This window comes from Miscanthus floridulus, chromosome 9 (genome assembly GCF_019320115.1).
Source record: "Miscanthus floridulus cultivar M001 chromosome 9, ASM1932011v1, whole genome shotgun sequence".
In the NCBI taxonomy this organism is placed as follows: Eukaryota; Viridiplantae; Streptophyta; class Magnoliopsida; order Poales; family Poaceae; genus Miscanthus; species Miscanthus floridulus.
In genome coordinates this window covers 104149595-104166466 of record NC_089588.1, presented here as the reverse complement: position 1 = coordinate 104166466, position 16872 = coordinate 104149595, and the positions used below count along the sequence as shown (strand labels likewise).

The window sequence follows — 16872 nt, the reverse complement described above, 5'->3', positions numbered from 1 at the left end:
GTTAAAATCAAATACCAAAAACATGTATAGTGTTAGCAAATCTTGGTTTCTTGCCTGAAAGAATAATTGCAAAAAAAAAAAAAGAGACAGAAAGGGTGTCCTTTGTTGGAAAACGGTGGCATCCTATCACAGACTGTAGCATCAATAGCTGTGACGCACCTCACTTCAGCATGTGCAGTCATATGCGCAGTATTGCCCATACGCTGACGCGATCTTCCTCGTTCAGCTTCGTCGGCCGCCACGGCTGCACGCAGAGCCTTGAGGCAGGCACCTTCGGTTCATTGGTTGGGTGTGAATTCGACGCGGTACTGAAGGTCCTTTGCCCCTCATTCGTACACTGATGCAACAGCCAGCCCTTCCCTGAACTCAGCTGTTTTCAGACACAATCACACAAACCTCATGCTCAATATGAAGTGTGACATCACTGTAGTGTACGGTCGCAGCAGCCAGACCAATCATTCGACGGTCCCTGCTGCTTCTGTTGTGTGCTCGCTGACAACATTTCTGCCCACCAAGGAGATAGCCCACTTGGAAGCGACCTGACGCATCAACAGATGAAGCCGACAAGGGAGGCAGGAGTTAACATTTGACAGCCTGTCTCCAGGAGCAAATTGGGCACAGCACAGGAGTATCTTCTTCCCAGGTCAGCGGCAACTCACCTTAATGCAAGGCTTTATCTCTTTGTTTATTACCGCACTGCAAGATTGATTCCACTCATGAAGCTCAGTGACTGGAGGCGTTTGCACAAGGGTCGCTGGGTCAGAAAAAATCTCATATCTGATGATGGTGTGCAAATTTGCTCCCTTTTTCCAATTTTCATATATTCAGATTGATTGGAATACAGACACAAAGTTTAAGGCGTTTTTCTTAAAAAAAAACATAAATAAGCATTGGGGCATGGTGGCAGGAAGAAACAAACCCACCCTGCCACCCCTATCCTTCAACAAATCCATCCATTCATGAACCACAGCCAATGCTTTCCTGCACGTCAGCTCGCGGTTGCCTTGCCGGCCACCTTCTGCGCGATCCAGCCGAGGCCGTCGTAGAGGCCCTCGCCAGTGATGGCGCACGAGGCCTGGATGTGCCAGTCGTGGTTCTTTATGCTGTGGAGGGAGAGCGCGTCGGTGATCTCCGCGGGGGGCATGGCGTCCTTGAGGTCCTGCTTGTTGGCAAACACCAGGACCACCGCGCCCTCCAGGTCCGCGTGCTGGAGCAAGCGGAACAGCTCGTCCTTGATGATGTTGATCCGCGCGCGGTCCGTGCTGTCGATCACCACAATGACAGCGTGCGTCCCTCGGTAGTATGTCGCCCATGACGTGCGCAGGCTTTCTTGCCCTCCTAGATCCCAGACCTGGTTCATTCAAGCAGTATGTTAGCAACAAGCTGTATGTATGGCTGCTCAACTCTTATGATATAGGTTCAGCTCTGGAAAATGCACTGCATGTGGACAGAATACAAAACATACACAAAATGAGCTCGTTCTCAAGTGAGACATGTATGTGCCGTTACCGGATTTGTTACATAATTTTAGTATATACAAGTAACACGCCACTATTGTTGATAAGCAACAAGAAGAAAGATCTCCTTGATCCTGCAGAACTAAAGAGCTAAAGTGGCAACCTTGACACCCACAGAAGTAACATGTTAAATATTGTCATAAAAGTTCACACCACTTGCAGCAAAATACTTCTTTCCAGGAGACAAGTGAGCATTATACCATGTCCTGTCTTAAGCATATTAAAATTTACAGATTATTTGTCATTTTTCTATTAGCAACTCCCTAAACAGATGTTTTTGTTTCCTTCAAGAAAGCATGAAGAAAACAAATGTAGCACTATAAATTGCAAACACTTATTCCATAAAGTGGTGCTTTGACAGTACAAGTTGCCTAATGTCTGAGCATCTGTGTTTTTTATTTTTCATTTTGTAGTGCAGCCGCCCAAAGAATATATTCTCCAATCAAAGGTATGATTGCAGACAGGTAATATTCTTAGCAGTGTTTGCACGGGCCAACAAAGAGTTTTAATGTTTTAATACTCATTTCAGCCAATGAAAATTAAACGTTTGGAGATGGATAGTAACCTAATGACTCAAATCTTCTAAATCTTTACCTTGAGAATTTGATACAATTCAACTGATTAATATAGCCAACTATATGATGATGAACAACTCAATATTTAAACTAGCGTAAAGGAGTACACCACCACATCAACAATGATCAAATCCAATGGATAAAAACTGGAGGTTGAACTCAGTAATGTGTTACCCAAACAAATATGCAATGGCAAGATTTATTTATTTCATCACTGAATTGACTAATGTGTTAGACAAACAAAAGTAAAAATACTAGCTGCTTGTTTGATCCAGAACAGGAATTACAAAACCAGGTTGGAATAATCCCCGTGATGAAACAGAGAAAACATCGGTGTCCATTGTCAATAGTCAGGTGGCCATCACAGCTAGATTAAAAGGTTGAGCAAAACAACTTCCAAAGGGCAGATCATACACATAACCACTGAATCCTAAACTGTGTAATACTCCGCTTCTAATAACAAGTAAAAACAGACTAAAGGGCACCAGGCAAAGGTTTGTGGACTTGTACCGCCAGTGTTGATGGATTCATGCAGTAGACACCACCAGCATCTTATCGATTCACAAGCTAACCACATCTCAGCTACTACATTCATCCTACACGATGGGGGTTCTCAATTTGTCGTGAACTCTCAAGCACAACCTCAGATACCTACAATGGCCCTGCACACAGGTAGTAGGTAGCAGGACATCTCAAATTCTCAATACTCCTATGAACAACGCAACAAGGGCAGCGAAAGCAACACAAAATTCCACCTTTCCCCTCTAAGGCCCTACCTGTACAGCATAGATCTTAGGCCTAACTGAGAAACCAGCCTCCGCCGCAGCGGTCGATCCGGCGGTGACCGCAGCGCAGGCTAGCCGCGCAGCGAATCCAGCCTAGAATTCGCGCTCTATGGCCCCGGGTGGGAGGAAAGAGAGAGAGAGAGAGGGGACCGGGCGGGGGGAGCTGACCTCGAAGCGGAGGTTCTTGAAGACGACCTCCTCGACGTTGCTGCCGATGGTGGGCGCGGCGGTGACGGCCTCGCCGAGGTGGAGCTTGTAGAGCGTGGTGGTCTTCCCCGCGTTGTCGAGCCCCACGACGACGAGCTTGTACTCCCGCGCCGGGAACATGAGGAACCACACGCGCGACATCCACGCGCCCATCCTCGATTTCCCCCCTATTACCGGTGAGGGGCCAAATCTGAATCTTCCGCGCGCGCCGGCGGTTGGTGGGTGGATTGGGGGATCGGGCGCTCGGGGTCGGATCGATCTCTTGGCGGCGGCGGCGGAGAAGGAGGAGACCGGAGTCGCCGGTGAAAGAGACGAGGAGGAGGAGGAGGAGGGGAAGGAATCGAGTCGTCGCCTGCCGGACGAGGGAGGAGCGGTTGGATGGATACTCGTGCTCCGTTCGTGCCAAGCAGGAAGTTTCTTCCGTCGTTTGGAGAAGGAAGAAAGCGTGTTTTGGGCCGGGCCGGGCCGGTATACGACCGACGCAAGGGGCAGGATTAAAGTCCGTCACATTTTATTCCCCTAAAAAAAACTTACACAATTTATTTACATATATACAAATTGCTACTCCGTAAAAAGAGAAAAAATGCTTTAGATTTTGGCATTGAAGTTCATATAGAAAAAAAGGCGGAGTATATGTTATAAGAGCTCTATGTTAAAATGATTTTGCATGGAATAAACGAGAAATTTCAATATTTGACATCCAATTCGTCTGCCTCGCAACATTTAGACATCCAATTCGTCTGCCTTTTGAAGTTTGACACTGAGGCTGCGAATTGTTTCGATTCAAGGGATTTCAACCATTTTCTCACCTTTTTTTTTCCTTTAATCTTTTCACCTCTCCCCACCCACCTGACAGGACCAAACTACCCCTGGCTCATTAGAACAGACCTGTGCAACACCAGACGCTTGGCTCCTGTGCATCAGGCACCTCAGCCGCATAGGACATGAAAACTGCAGCATTTTAAAAAAAATGGACACGGCAGCACACAGCAGCCCAACACACCACACTGACATGCTTATATTCATAAAATTGCCATCTACCATTATAAGCAAATCTGACCATGTTAACAGTATCGATAGAAACATACAGGTCTACTAGTTTTCCATCGAAATTAACTGAGTACATGGTGTCTGATCGAATTTAAGAGTACATGTTTTCAAATCCAAAAGAAACATCTAGGTGAATAGAAGTTTTTCTGGGTACTTAGAACACAAAAGAGGCCATATAATTGTTCAATCAGCACTGTTTCTCCCCTTCCTTGGAGTGAGCTTTTTCTTCAGTCCTAACCGACGCTTTGCTGGAGACTTAGTGGGAGTGGTAACAATATTCAGTGCCTCTTCTCCAGTTTGGCTGAATACATTGGAAAATAGGAGAGGGATGCTTCAGTACATGAACAAAGGTGAGTATATATACATGCTCAATTTATTAGTACTTTTACCTTGCCGTTATAGGTCCAGCACTTGTAGTGATTTGATTTGTCCCTCCTAGCTCCATCATTGTTAAAGTTGATTGGCTAAAAATAGAAGGAAAGGTCTTGCTGATTGGTTTTTCATGAAAACTGAAAGTGTACAGATCGTCTTTGTACAGTTCATAGAGGTACCTTCTTGTCACAGGACCAGGAGAAGTGTTGATTTGACTTGTGCCTTCTAGTTCTCCTATGGTTGATGGGAATTGACTGAAAAATAGAGGAAATGGTTAATGTTGTTATACAGACTCTCATTTTGATTTAAAACACATAGATGATGTTATTTTTTTGACCTTGTTGTCACAGGACTATTGTTCCCTGAACTTCCTGCTCAGCAACCTTCTGCCTTTTGGTAGAGCCTGGAGGCCTGCCAGCCTTCCCTTTGTTGGCTCGGCTTTTCCTGGACTTGAAAAGTTGTTAATAAAATGAAATATGAATCAAGCATGACAGGTGACAATTTTACCTTCTCTTTGCTATTCCATTTAGCGGGCACTTTGGAGATGTCGACCTATGACCAAGACCCAAGCAATTTTTACATTTCACTTGCCACATGCCTTTGGCCCTGGATTTGGTGCCCTTGCCCTCAATGCAGCTAGGACGTCTGAGTTTTCTTTGTCTACCAGACGGCCTCTTTTCGAGAGGTGGTAACACTTTGAATCCAAGAAAACTGAAAATATATTGGGACTTGTCAGGTAGTGGTCTAATCACACCACCATAGGCTAGCCTAAAATAGTAAACTGAAAAGTAAGGATGCAAGTACTCTTCCATCTTAGGATTTCTACATGTGGTGATGAGTGCCAAAGCGTGTGGGCATGGTTTTCCTGAGACTTGCCACTCCCTGCAGGTGCATATGTGGTTTTTAATATTGACCACATGTCTTATGATCTTCTGTGAATCAGTAACCTTTGTCACATCTGCTTCATCCCTTCCACCATCTTTGATCTTCAAGTGGCCCAACTACCTACTCAGTGCATGTAGTTGGCGAACAACAATTGGAAGCATTATATGGCCTTCAAATTTCTCACCTATTCTCCTCCTCCTTGCACACAGTTCCATAAAGCTTGGACCTAAGGGTGTCAGCAAGGTCAGCTATAGGAAGGTCCTTAATATCCTTCACCCAGTTGTTCCAAACCTCAGCCACATTGCTGGTGATATGATCACACTTTATGTGTTCAGAGAATTTGCTCCTCATCCACTTTAACCTTGTGATTGGTTTTCAACCATGGATCGACATTTTTATTTGTTGCATACATCTTGTTCATGAGATACTCATGGTAATCTGGTTGGAAAGTTCTAGCTGCAGGATACATTCTCCCAAAAGCAGGCCCTTGAAAACGCTTTCTGAAATTCTTCATCAGATGGACAAAACATTCTCTATGCTCAGCCCAAGGGTACACTATCTTTATTGCATTCTCTAGGCCCTTGTAAGCATATGAAATTATAGCTAGGTGAGATGGATTCCCAATTGTCCTTCTGCAGCTGCTGCATAAACCAAGTCCAGTTATCAATAGTCTCACCATCAAAAAATCCAAATGTAACTGGATACATCCAGTTATGTCCATCTAGTGCTGTAGCTGAAGGTAGGTGGCCACCCCATCTACCATTGAGAGTTGTGGAGTCTATACTAAAAAATGGCCTACAACCATTTAGGAAACCATCAATGCTAGGTTTCCAGCAACAAAAAAATCTATGGGAATATACACCAGTTTCCTGATTGATTACATCTATCTCTACAACACTTTCTAGGCATTTTGAGCTCAATCTCTGCCTTGAAGTTGAACAGATATCCAAAACTTTCATCCCATGTACCAAAAATTTGTTCTCTTGCCACATCTCTACCAAGATGCACAATTGAGTACCCAATTTTCACTTGATATTTGTCCTCTAACTCCTCTTGCAGTTCCTTTGAACCCATGTTAGGATCCTTCTTTAAAAAAAGGATTACCTTCTCTACTACCCAATGGTACAATGCCATCTTGGTCCTTACTCTACCGGTAGATGGACAAAAATGCTCTTCTTTGTTCAATGTAACCTGTAAAAATGAAACAGACATATAAGCATACATGTGGAATATTACTAAACAATACATTGAGTAAGCATGTTGCATCTGAACAAAAGTTAGAACAAGGTTAGTACTCTGACTTGCTGGTTATCACGCATCAGCCTTGCTACAATAGTCCATGAACAACCATCAGCTTTGCAATAGCCTCTGAACAAAGATTTACAAGATTTCTCTGTTCCAAGTTCAAACTATTTCATAATAGCATCATGCCTCACTGCAGCCCTAAATTCAGGCATACTAGCATAAACGGTTCCCACTTTGATAGGAGGGTCTTCTCTGTCATAAAGCACTGAGTCCTCACCAGGCACATGATCGTCAACCAACAACTCATCAACAGGGTCCAAATCAATAGGCACAGACGGGTTTTCCTTTGCAACAGCCGCTGCCCTAGCTTGCTCAGCTCTCTCATCCTCTTCTCTAAGACCAAGAAAGTCATACACTGTATCCTCATCTATCATAGGAACAGGCACACTAATCTGGTCTGCAGTTAGGGGAATTATCTCCATACTGTCCCAATCAATTTCATGAGAAACCACTGCATCATTGCTGAAATCTATTTGAGGTATAGCATCATCAAGGGCCACATTTGAAAGCTCTAGTTTGGTTTTGGTGAATTGATGAAACCCTAAATGCTAACCTAGTTTATCAAAGTGATCATGAGATAGGTAGTACATTCCAAGTGGTGAAACAAATGAAGATCATGACATGATGATGGTGATGCCATGGTGATGATCAAGTGCTTGGACTTAAAAAGAAGAAAGAGAAAAACAAAAGGCTCAAGGCAAAGGTATAAGTGGTAGGAGCCATTTCGTTTCGGTGATCAAGACACTTAGCGAGTGTGATCACATTTAGGATCGATAGCCATACTATTAAGAGGGGTGAAACTCGTATCAAAATGCGGTTATCAAAGTGCCACTAGATGCTCTAACTCATTGCATATGCATTTAGGATCTAGTGAAGTGCTAACACCCTTGAAAACATTTGTGAAAGTATGCTAACACATGTGCACAAGGTGATACACTTGGTGGTTGGCACATTTGAGCAAGGGTTCAAAACATCATCGGTGGAGTGTCTGCTCGTAGAGTGCGGACAGTCTGTCGATGCCACCGGTGTGGTAGAACCGCCTAATCTAATACCTCCTAGGAGTACTTGGGCCTCCATTAGTGTTGGGGACCAAATACTAGGGTACCCAAAGAGGAGGAGCTAATAACCATCAACGTTGATTCATCCGAACAGACAAGAGCGTGACTACACCTTTTGCCCGGTGTCCGAGGGTTAACTCCATCTCGTCCGACCCCCGAGGGTTGGCTCCACCTCATCCAACCCCAAGGGTTGGCTCCGCCTTGTCTGACCCTCGAGGGCTGGCTCCACCTTGCCCGACGTCTGAGGGCTGGCTCCGCCTCGCCCGACCCCTCGGACGCGGTTCCTAACGGAACCTCACGCCGCCGCCAACCACTATGGGCCTAAAGGTACTACCCGAGGTCAAACTTCTGACACCAGTGCAGGGAGCGGTCATGTCTCAGCATGACCCATCCCCATGACATGTCATTCCAAGGGATTCACATCGTCCACAGTGACAGACGCATGGTCACTATGTTGCCCACTCCCTGTACGGCCGCTGACCAGCATGCTAGATCGCCGCACTGTTCGCCGGGATGGAGCAGGACGTTACAACTCGCTGACAAGCGCCAGGGCATGGTAGTGTCAGCGGACAGGCACCCGACGTGGAGCTATCCCTGTCGCCACCTGCCATGTCAGTGGATCACCGCACCATCCATTGGGACGGAGCGGGATGTTACAACCCGCTGACAAGCACTGGGGCATGGCAGTGTCAGCGGATAGGCGCCCGATGTAGGGCTGTCCCTGTCGCCGCCTGCCATGTCAGCGGGGCCCGCACGGAGGAAAAGAAAGGCCAGTGACCCTGAAGGACTTCCTCCGCCTCTCTTCTCCTATCTTCTTCTATTTGTAACCTATGCTTTTCCTTGGCCTATAAAGGGAAAGTAGGGCATCCCACTGCTTTCCTCATCCTGGCTTATCTGCCTAACTAAATTCTTGCGTGGAATATCCTCATCCTTTATCTCCACAGGAAAGTCTCGCCTGGGCAGGTAACACAAGTCGACCGGATGGCTTGGCCACGACTGAGGAACGGGTAGGGAGTAGACAGGGTCACACTCATATCTGGTTGAGGCCTCCCGAGCCTATCGCTCTTACCATCGAGGTAAAACCGGTGCCCAGGTCGATCAAACAGCTGAAAGCCACTACCGAGAGACGAGCACCCTTACTTTACGCATTAAATTTGCTACCGAGCCTCTGACCCAACAACGGAAAGGGGTCGGACATCACTCGGGGGCTGGCAAGAGTGTCTATTTCGTAGACATTTTTTATTCCACCCCCTCCTTATGTTAAAAAACTAGGGGCATGGTGTGTGGGCACGAACTCTAAGTAAACCTGGTCGGACCGCTAGGACCCTACGCCTCAGCGGCTATGGAATTTTTGCTCACCAGCATGATCAGAGTCTTTGTCCCCGCACCTCGAGTTTTAGCCTCTACCTTATTGGGAAGGGTCTAGAGGGGTTTGCCTGCAGAATCTCCATCGAGGAGAGGTCGACGGGTCGCCCAGGTCAATCAAACGGCTCGGGTCGCTGTCGAGAGACGGATAGGGAGTTGTGGGACGTCCTTTGCAGGTTACGATGGCTTTGTCTTGAACGTTGGACCCTAAACCCCACACGTGACATATCCGGTAAGAGTTCCCCAAACCCGTTGCTCGAGCCATCAAGGTAACTTTACCAATCCCCACCTTTCTTTTTCCATCACGTAATCATTCATTCATCCATTCTCATGCATGCATTCATACATACATACATTCATTCATCCCATACATCCAAGCATTGCATATGCAATTGCTGCATCACAACGCTTCGCATCACGTCATGAAGCGGTAGTCGTCTCATTTCATATGAGCGGCGACCGACTGAGGTTCGAAGGCTAGCCCGCGAAGGGCTCGAGGCCACCTCGCATCAAACAGAGCCAGGGGAGAAAAACCGAGATGAGCCCCAGCATCCTTGCCCGACCCCGCTTAGAAGCAGATAGGGACATCTTGACCTTTCTCGTTCGATTCTAACCTCGAGCCAAGCCCATAGAATCTCCATCGAGGAGAGGCCAATGGGCTGTGGCAGAACCGCCTAGTCTAATGCCTCACAGGAGTGCTTGTCTTCCATTAGACACTAAGCACTCGAGGGAGAACACTAAATTACTCGGTTCCGTCGGGCACAACCTAGGGGAGAACCTGAAAATCCACATTTTTGCCATCAGGATCACAAATGAGAGAATAAAGCTTATATCATTCTTAACAATTTCTTACATCACTTTTAATACAACATCAGAGTATAATGTTTATTATTACAACAACGGAATGTAATCATATTATCAGAGTTATGAACAATTTAATTTAACAGCGGAATATAAACATGTGATCAGAATTACAGCGGAAATAAATATCTAATCATGACATGATGAAGTCTTTATATATAAACTATGACAACAGATTATAAATCTTTTATTTATAAAAACATTTAGTAAGAGTTATAAATAAAAACTACGATCACGGCATAAAGGAAATCCTCTCTGAGCCCACCAGGAGGAATCCACACACAAAGGTCAGCTCAAGCCTCCACCTGTCACCTGCAACAGGAAGAAAAAACCCTGAGTACTCAATTGTACTCAGCAAGACTTACCCGACAGGAGGAAAGAAAAAGACTCCAAGGATATGCAAGGCTATCTGGCTCGTGGGTTTATTGCATTTGCAGAAAGCATTACTAAGTGTGTGTCCTTATATTCGATTTTTATTAATAGCCGCATTGGTTCATTAACTAACCATTCTATGTAAGCATCTGTACTACTTTCAAGCAGGTGGTGAGCAATCAGAGTTCCTTTTTACATTCTATCTTTCATCTTTCAGTTCTTACTATGATGCTAGACACGAAACAAGCCGTACCGGATTTTCCGGCGATTCGTGAATCAATGCCCCTAGCTGGGTACCCTGAAAACACATGCCCCGCTTGTACCCAAGGCACAAGCAGGACCAACCCATCACTCTCCTATCCTGGATGTCCAGGTCCCCGTCCAAACTGGGACTCCAAGCCCCCGCCCCTGAGTCTCGGACTCAGTGCGGTGCAAGGACCTCCTTCACCAAAATAAAACCCTAACAGTCGGTCTGGAAAAGAGCCGGATCCACGACAAGAGAGCAACAAGTCTTCCAAGCGACCATACCCAAGTATGTGCTCGGGATAATAAGTCTGTGACTTGCCTCGATAGCTTATGCAACGATCGGTCCTTAACCGACACAGATAGGAAAGCAGTGTAACTAAGCTATGCCCCGCATCCACGGTGACACAACCTCTTACACCCACCAATACCCAAACCATCTCTCTGCCCGATCACCAATTATCATTTCCACCATTTATATTTTCCAAGTGATAATACTATAGTAAAATATTTCCTATATCTCGTGAGTGACAGGCAATCACTCGACTTCTACTGGAGTCCTGTAGCATAGCATTCTACACGATCCTGTTATACTAGTAAGACTCATAGGATAAAGATATATATGCAAGTGGGTTTAATTCAACTCCTTAAAACTTAATGCACAAATATAATTTAAACTGCAGAAAAGTAGGGGTTATGCACCGGAGCTTACTTGGGTAAGAGATAATAAAAAGTTAGTATCAACATTTTTAGATCATCCACATCATCTGAATAGAAAGCCCATTGCATCATCTCCTGGAGAGAACACCATTACACCATCTTCGGATTCCCAATCATCCTTCGATCGTTCCGTTGATCCATCATCGTACCTATATGATATGCATGTGATGCAATGCAAAAATGTAATTAATCAACTGCAACCGTGACTCGTAAAATACGATGTACGTCTCTCGAGTTAACGGGCTAGTTCTAACGACGACCGTACTTAGGCTACATATACACGTTGTCGGATAAGGCCTTATTTCCCAACAACAATTTTAGTTATATAAACCAAGGTGTTTCTTTATTTTATTCTATTGATTTAATCATTATTCGAAATAAGACATCATTATCTATTTAGCAAACTAATTATTCTGGAGCTACAAAAATTATAGTGAGTACCTAATATTGATAGGAGCCTACTGTACAAATTTTAGATTCAACAATATTACCAATTTATCATGGAAACTCCGACAAGTTTATATTTTATAATATTAAGTACCTTAAATTAATTCTATAGCTTCCACGAATATTATCAAACTATGTTAATAAAATACACTAACGGGTAGATCATGATTTTAGAAACTCAACAAAACTGGTTTCACTATTTTTGGACACCTACACAATTTTATGTTGATTTTACAAATCTGATTCAGCATTCAATTAGAAAATACCATAAAAATGGCAGAGGGCCGGCGGCACTAACCGGCCTAGCGGCCGTGCGCGCGGCCTGCAACCAGACGCGACCCAGCGGACTCGCGGCCCCTGTAACGCGGCGTGGTCCACCGACCAGGCGCGGCCCAGCCAGGGAGTAGGCCTACCCAGGCGGGGCGCGGCGCGTGGCGCAAGCGGCCCAGGCGTAGAGGCGAGCAGGCCGGCCCAGCGTAGGGAGCATGCCGGCCAGAGGACCAGGCTGGCGCGCGGCCCACGGCACACGTAGCCGTGAATGGCCCAGGCGGCCAGCAGCAAAGGCGCGGGCGGCCCAACGCCAGGCAGGCCGCAGCCCAGCAAACCGGCCCACGTGGTCCGGCGACGGCACATTTGCGAAACGACCCCTACGCTTCTCCCTATTCAGCCTTAGATCCATAGTACTGTTTAAATGAGTCATGTATTTCGCAAAGACAACCCTGCATAATTCTTTTGCTTGGATTCTTACCCTTCACGTCATCCACAAAAGCAGAGCACCGCCCTGAGACGCCGGCCGGCGGTGGCGGCAACAGCGCGGTGGGGCCGAGAAGGCACGACGGCGGCGGTCCACTCGCCGGCGAGCTGCATGGGGAGTCCGTGCGACCACGCCTCGCCACGGCAAGGCCCGAGCTGTCCCCAGGCAGCCTGCCCACGAGAGCCACAGAGGCGGGCACGCCGGCAACAGTAGCGCTGGCCAGGCGAGGTCGGTAGGACGACGCGCGGGGCTACAGCGATGTGCGTGTGGTGGCGCTAGAGGCGGAAACGCCGTGGAGCAGTGGGTGCCGCGTGGGACCGCGGGGCTCACGTGCATGAGGGAGGACCAGACCGGCGCGAAACCACGGGCACGCGCGCACATGCGGGAAGTCGGTAATGGCGCAACAGGCGCGAAGGGAGGCGGTCGTGGTGCTCGGCGCGATGGCGGCTCAGACGCTGTGGAGCTACGGGGAAGGAAGAGGGAGGCGCTGGTGCTCGCGGTGGAGCGACGGGGGTCCCGGGCGAGGCACGACAGGACGGCGCGCGGTGGCGCTGGAGGCTCGGGCGGCAGAGAGGAGCGATGCTACGGCATGGGAGGAGCCATAGAGCGACAATGGTGCAGTCGGGCATGTGCTCACGTGAGGCGGAGCTGCGTGCGGCGACTACGACCTCCAGCAGCAGAAACAAGCAGAGAGAGCAGAGGTGCGCGCGGGAGCGAGTGGCAGCAGCACTCCTCCATGGAATCAGTCACGGCGACGTCGGCGCAAGGCAAGCAGAGGGAGGCGAGCCGGGGAGGGAGTGAGAAACCGACCTGGTTCGGCTTGGTCTTAACGCGATGCGCCGTGACTGCAAGGAGGCGGCACCGGCACGGCATGGCCTACTGGGCGTCCTCGTCACATTGGCCGGCACAGGAACGCACATGGCCGAATGACGACAGTGTAGACATGACGTGATGGTGCTGTAAAGTGACGCTGGCCTTCATTAACACAACGCGACGAGGGGAGACAGGACGGTACGCGTAGCGTGACTGATGCTCGGCAGAGAGATGGAGAGCGGACGGAAGCAAGGAAAAGTAGTACATGACAAGGAACAGGGTGGCCTGACACACCAAGTGAGGCCAAGGCGGAGGCAGGCATCTGTCGGAGGCAGTCCACGGCAACAGAGAGACAGAGTGAGATGGAGAAAAAAAAGACGATGGCATTTACACGGCTCGTCCATCTCTGACCACAAACAGTGACGAGCACGTTCAATCATCAACAGCTCATTACTGGCACTTTGCTTTACGTAACTTTTATATATATATATATATATATATATATATATATATATATATATATATATATATATATATATATATATATATAACGGTTTACTAATTTACACAAATTGTAACGTCTAGGTACAGGAAAATTTTCAGCAAAGCTCGAATTTAAATTTGATTCAAACGCTATATATATATGTATATCATTCTGTTTATTAATTGATTTTATTTTATATATACAAGTTGCTTTTCATGCTCAATCCAATAGGACAAACCGTCCGCTAGCATCGTCGTTCGACATTCCCAATTATTTCTACGCAATGCGTAATTTAACTTAAGCGTTTATTCGAGTCCACGAAACTAAACCACACAGGATTCGCTTATCACCCCCAGTACGTTTTAAATCAACAATCCGAGAAACTCGTTTTGAAAATTTTTTCTGAGGCCTAAATCGCAGTGCTAAATGAGCTCGTAACACCAGGGGTGTTACAACCAACCCCCCTTAAAAAGAATCTCGTCATGAGATTCGAAGCAAGAACCAGCAGAGGGGAAATGCGATTACATTCATAGATCCGGGATTACACGAAAGGTTACACGACTTCGAATACTAAACCACGCGGGGATCTAGGGACACATGGTTAAGAGCAACCTGGTACAACTGAGACCTACTCCAGAAGTCGAGATAGACGAGGACAATGGAGAAACAACAATAAGATGATTATCCAAAATATGGCGTAGCACCAACAGATCCAGAAACAGTCGACTGAGAAGTAAAACATCGTGAACCCTAAGATTAACTACCCAAAAGGGAACTTGAACTTCCTTGACGAATCGGATACTTTCTTCTTCTCAGATTACACCATCACCTTAGACTGACGAACCTAGCTTCACACTATCGACTAGATTTTGTAGCTCTACTCCGGATGCGAGGGAATGGGATGAAGAAGAAGAGCAAGGACCAAGGGTATCTTATATAGGCGAATGGAGGTGGGGAGCAACACACCAGAAGTGGAGACGGCATGGATGAGGTACAAAGACAGGTCATGCTGTGGAGGCAAACACGGCCATGGTGCGCTCCCTGCACAAGCGACAGAGGGGGAAATAAAGGAGAGGAGAGGGGAAGGGGTCCGCTCGACGAGGCAGGCATGTGGGCGGTCGTGTCACCAAAAGAAGAAAGAAATGAGAGGAAAGGGGGGGGTCCGGTACGAGGGACGAGGCGTGAGAGTCGAGAGCCGACCGGATGCTGGGAAAAGGAGAAACACACAGTGCACAAAGACAGCGAGCATGGCACGATGCCGCGGCCATGCGAAAACGGGGTGATAAGGGCCCGATATAGACAGCGTTCGTCGGGCACGCAGTGAAATGACCCAGCATGCATAGCGTGGTCAACTAAGCACAGGGCTTGGGGCATGACATCCACCCAGACTTTTCTATTACTCCCGACTACTCGAGGCTAACTTTCCTTACTACTCTTCTTTTTCTTTCCTTTACTCGTCCACATCCGTCTTTCAAGTAGACTGAGACCATGCCATACTTTCTTCCTCCAAAACCACCTCTTGTTTATCTTGAGAGAACACTTCTGCATCAACCCATTGTGGATTTCCTGTTTGAACACCTGAATATTTCCAAGGAGAAAATTTTGTAGCAAAATAGTATGGCGGTGTAACTTGGTAAAGGTACTTGGTTAAGAACCTCGATACCAGCGCGTGCCGAGCAGCGTCACCATGTGGCAGCTATTCCACAGGGAGCCCTCGGTTTCATCGCGGCACCATAAGCTACTAACCAGGCAACTATTACCAACTTACACGCCATGAAGGCAGTGGGGTCATAGACCACAGAACAAGGGGAGTATTGCAAGGGAAGATTGAAACAATAAGGGTTCCTTCACAACAAGGGACAAGGAATTTAAATCCAACGGTGGATTTGTTTTAAAGAGATTCAAGTGTTCTACTGGGACATCCACAATTAGTCGATACAGTGTCCAACACTATCCAATCACGGCTGATCTGCTGGCATCTGAATGTCAACTTCTCTTGCAACCCGCTTAATATCGCCCTTGAAAACTTCAAGCACTTCTAACGAACTTAAGGTAGACGAACGTAATAAACACAGTGAACTAAATAAAATGCATGCTCCAACGGTCTTATACGGGTACATCATACAGGCATTCAGGCTCCCATTCACAATACAACATTCACCTTCCCTACTGGCGGACGATCTCAGCAACTACGGACGAACAACAATGGCCAGAATACAATACTGGAGGACAGTGACGAAAAGCAATACTACTTCGGGTACAGCATCCCAAGACAACTAATCTACATCTTCTCGTGGCAATGGCTGAGTGAGAGGAACCAAGGGTTCTGCTTCTAACACTTCCGACGGTGGAGGTGCTGGCGGTTCTGCATCACCGGTTCTCCTTCTTTCAGGCGGGTGGATAGGGATCCCCTCCAAGATCGGGGCATCCTGCCTATCAACAGCTAGTGTCCTCTGCCTAGCCCTTGTGAACAGATAGGCCTCACCCAACTGATGGACATGCCAGTCTTCAGCCTCCTTCAAATCTTCCTCTATGGTAGCCTCCCGACTCTCAGCAGCTGCAGCACTGGCATGCGCTTCGGCGAGCTGCACCTGGAGCATCCGGTTGAAGATCTCGGCTTCCTCGACGCGCCGAAGGCACGCCCCTAGCTCTAGGGCTTGCCGGTCATACTACTCATCCAGAGCAAGCAAGTACGTGGTCAAGTGCACCACGGTAGGACTGTCCTCTTGCACATTCTGCCCTTGCAGAGCCTCCATGCGAGCCCTCCAGGCCTGCTGATTCTTGTCCAAGGGTGGAAAGAACCTCATGGGGGTACGGGCAATGGGCTCTTCATAAATCTAGCAGAGGTACCACAAAGCTTTGCGGGCCACAACCTGGTAGGTGTCGGTGAAGCTAAACCCAGTTGCGGTCACACTCCAGGCTTCAGTGAGGTTGGGGAACTCTTCACTCTTCCCAATGTAGATGGTAACCACACACCACTCGGTGCCATGCTTCTCATAATCATGGCCCTCATACTCGGGATGATCTCTGACTCCGAGCTTTTGCAGGGTGGCATACAA

General features: G+C 47.4%; 1 protein-coding gene and 1 pseudogene across 1 annotated transcript; both read right to left on the bottom strand.

Moving 5' to 3' along the window:
- Positions 1-781: 781 nt before the first annotated feature.
- On the bottom strand, positions 782-3542 carry LOC136482508 (uncharacterized). Its single transcript, XM_066479717.1, has 2 exons — positions 3046-3542; positions 782-1351 (listed from the first exon to the last, which is right to left on the bottom strand). Exons 1-2 carry the CDS (start codon positions 3235-3237, stop codon positions 989-991), a joined length of 555 nt encoding a protein of 184 aa, XP_066335814.1. The 5' UTR covers positions 3238-3542; the 3' UTR covers positions 782-988.
- Positions 3543-4317: 775 nt separating this feature from the next.
- Positions 4318-13389, bottom strand: LOC136480471 (uncharacterized; annotated as a pseudogene).
- Between the last annotated feature and the right edge of the window lie 3483 nt (positions 13390-16872).

What these genes read in the sequence shown, in the direction of transcription:
- LOC136482508 (XM_066479717.1), bottom strand. Translation starts at nt 3,237, where the DNA reads ATGGGCGCGTGGATGTCGCGCGTGTGGTTCCTCATGTTCCCGGCGCGG. An exon ending in TCAAGAACCTCCGCTTCGAG is followed by an intron (nt 1,352 to 3,045) that starts GTCAGCTCCCCC and finishes TGAATGAACCAG; the next exon opens with GTCTGGGATCTAGGAGGGCA.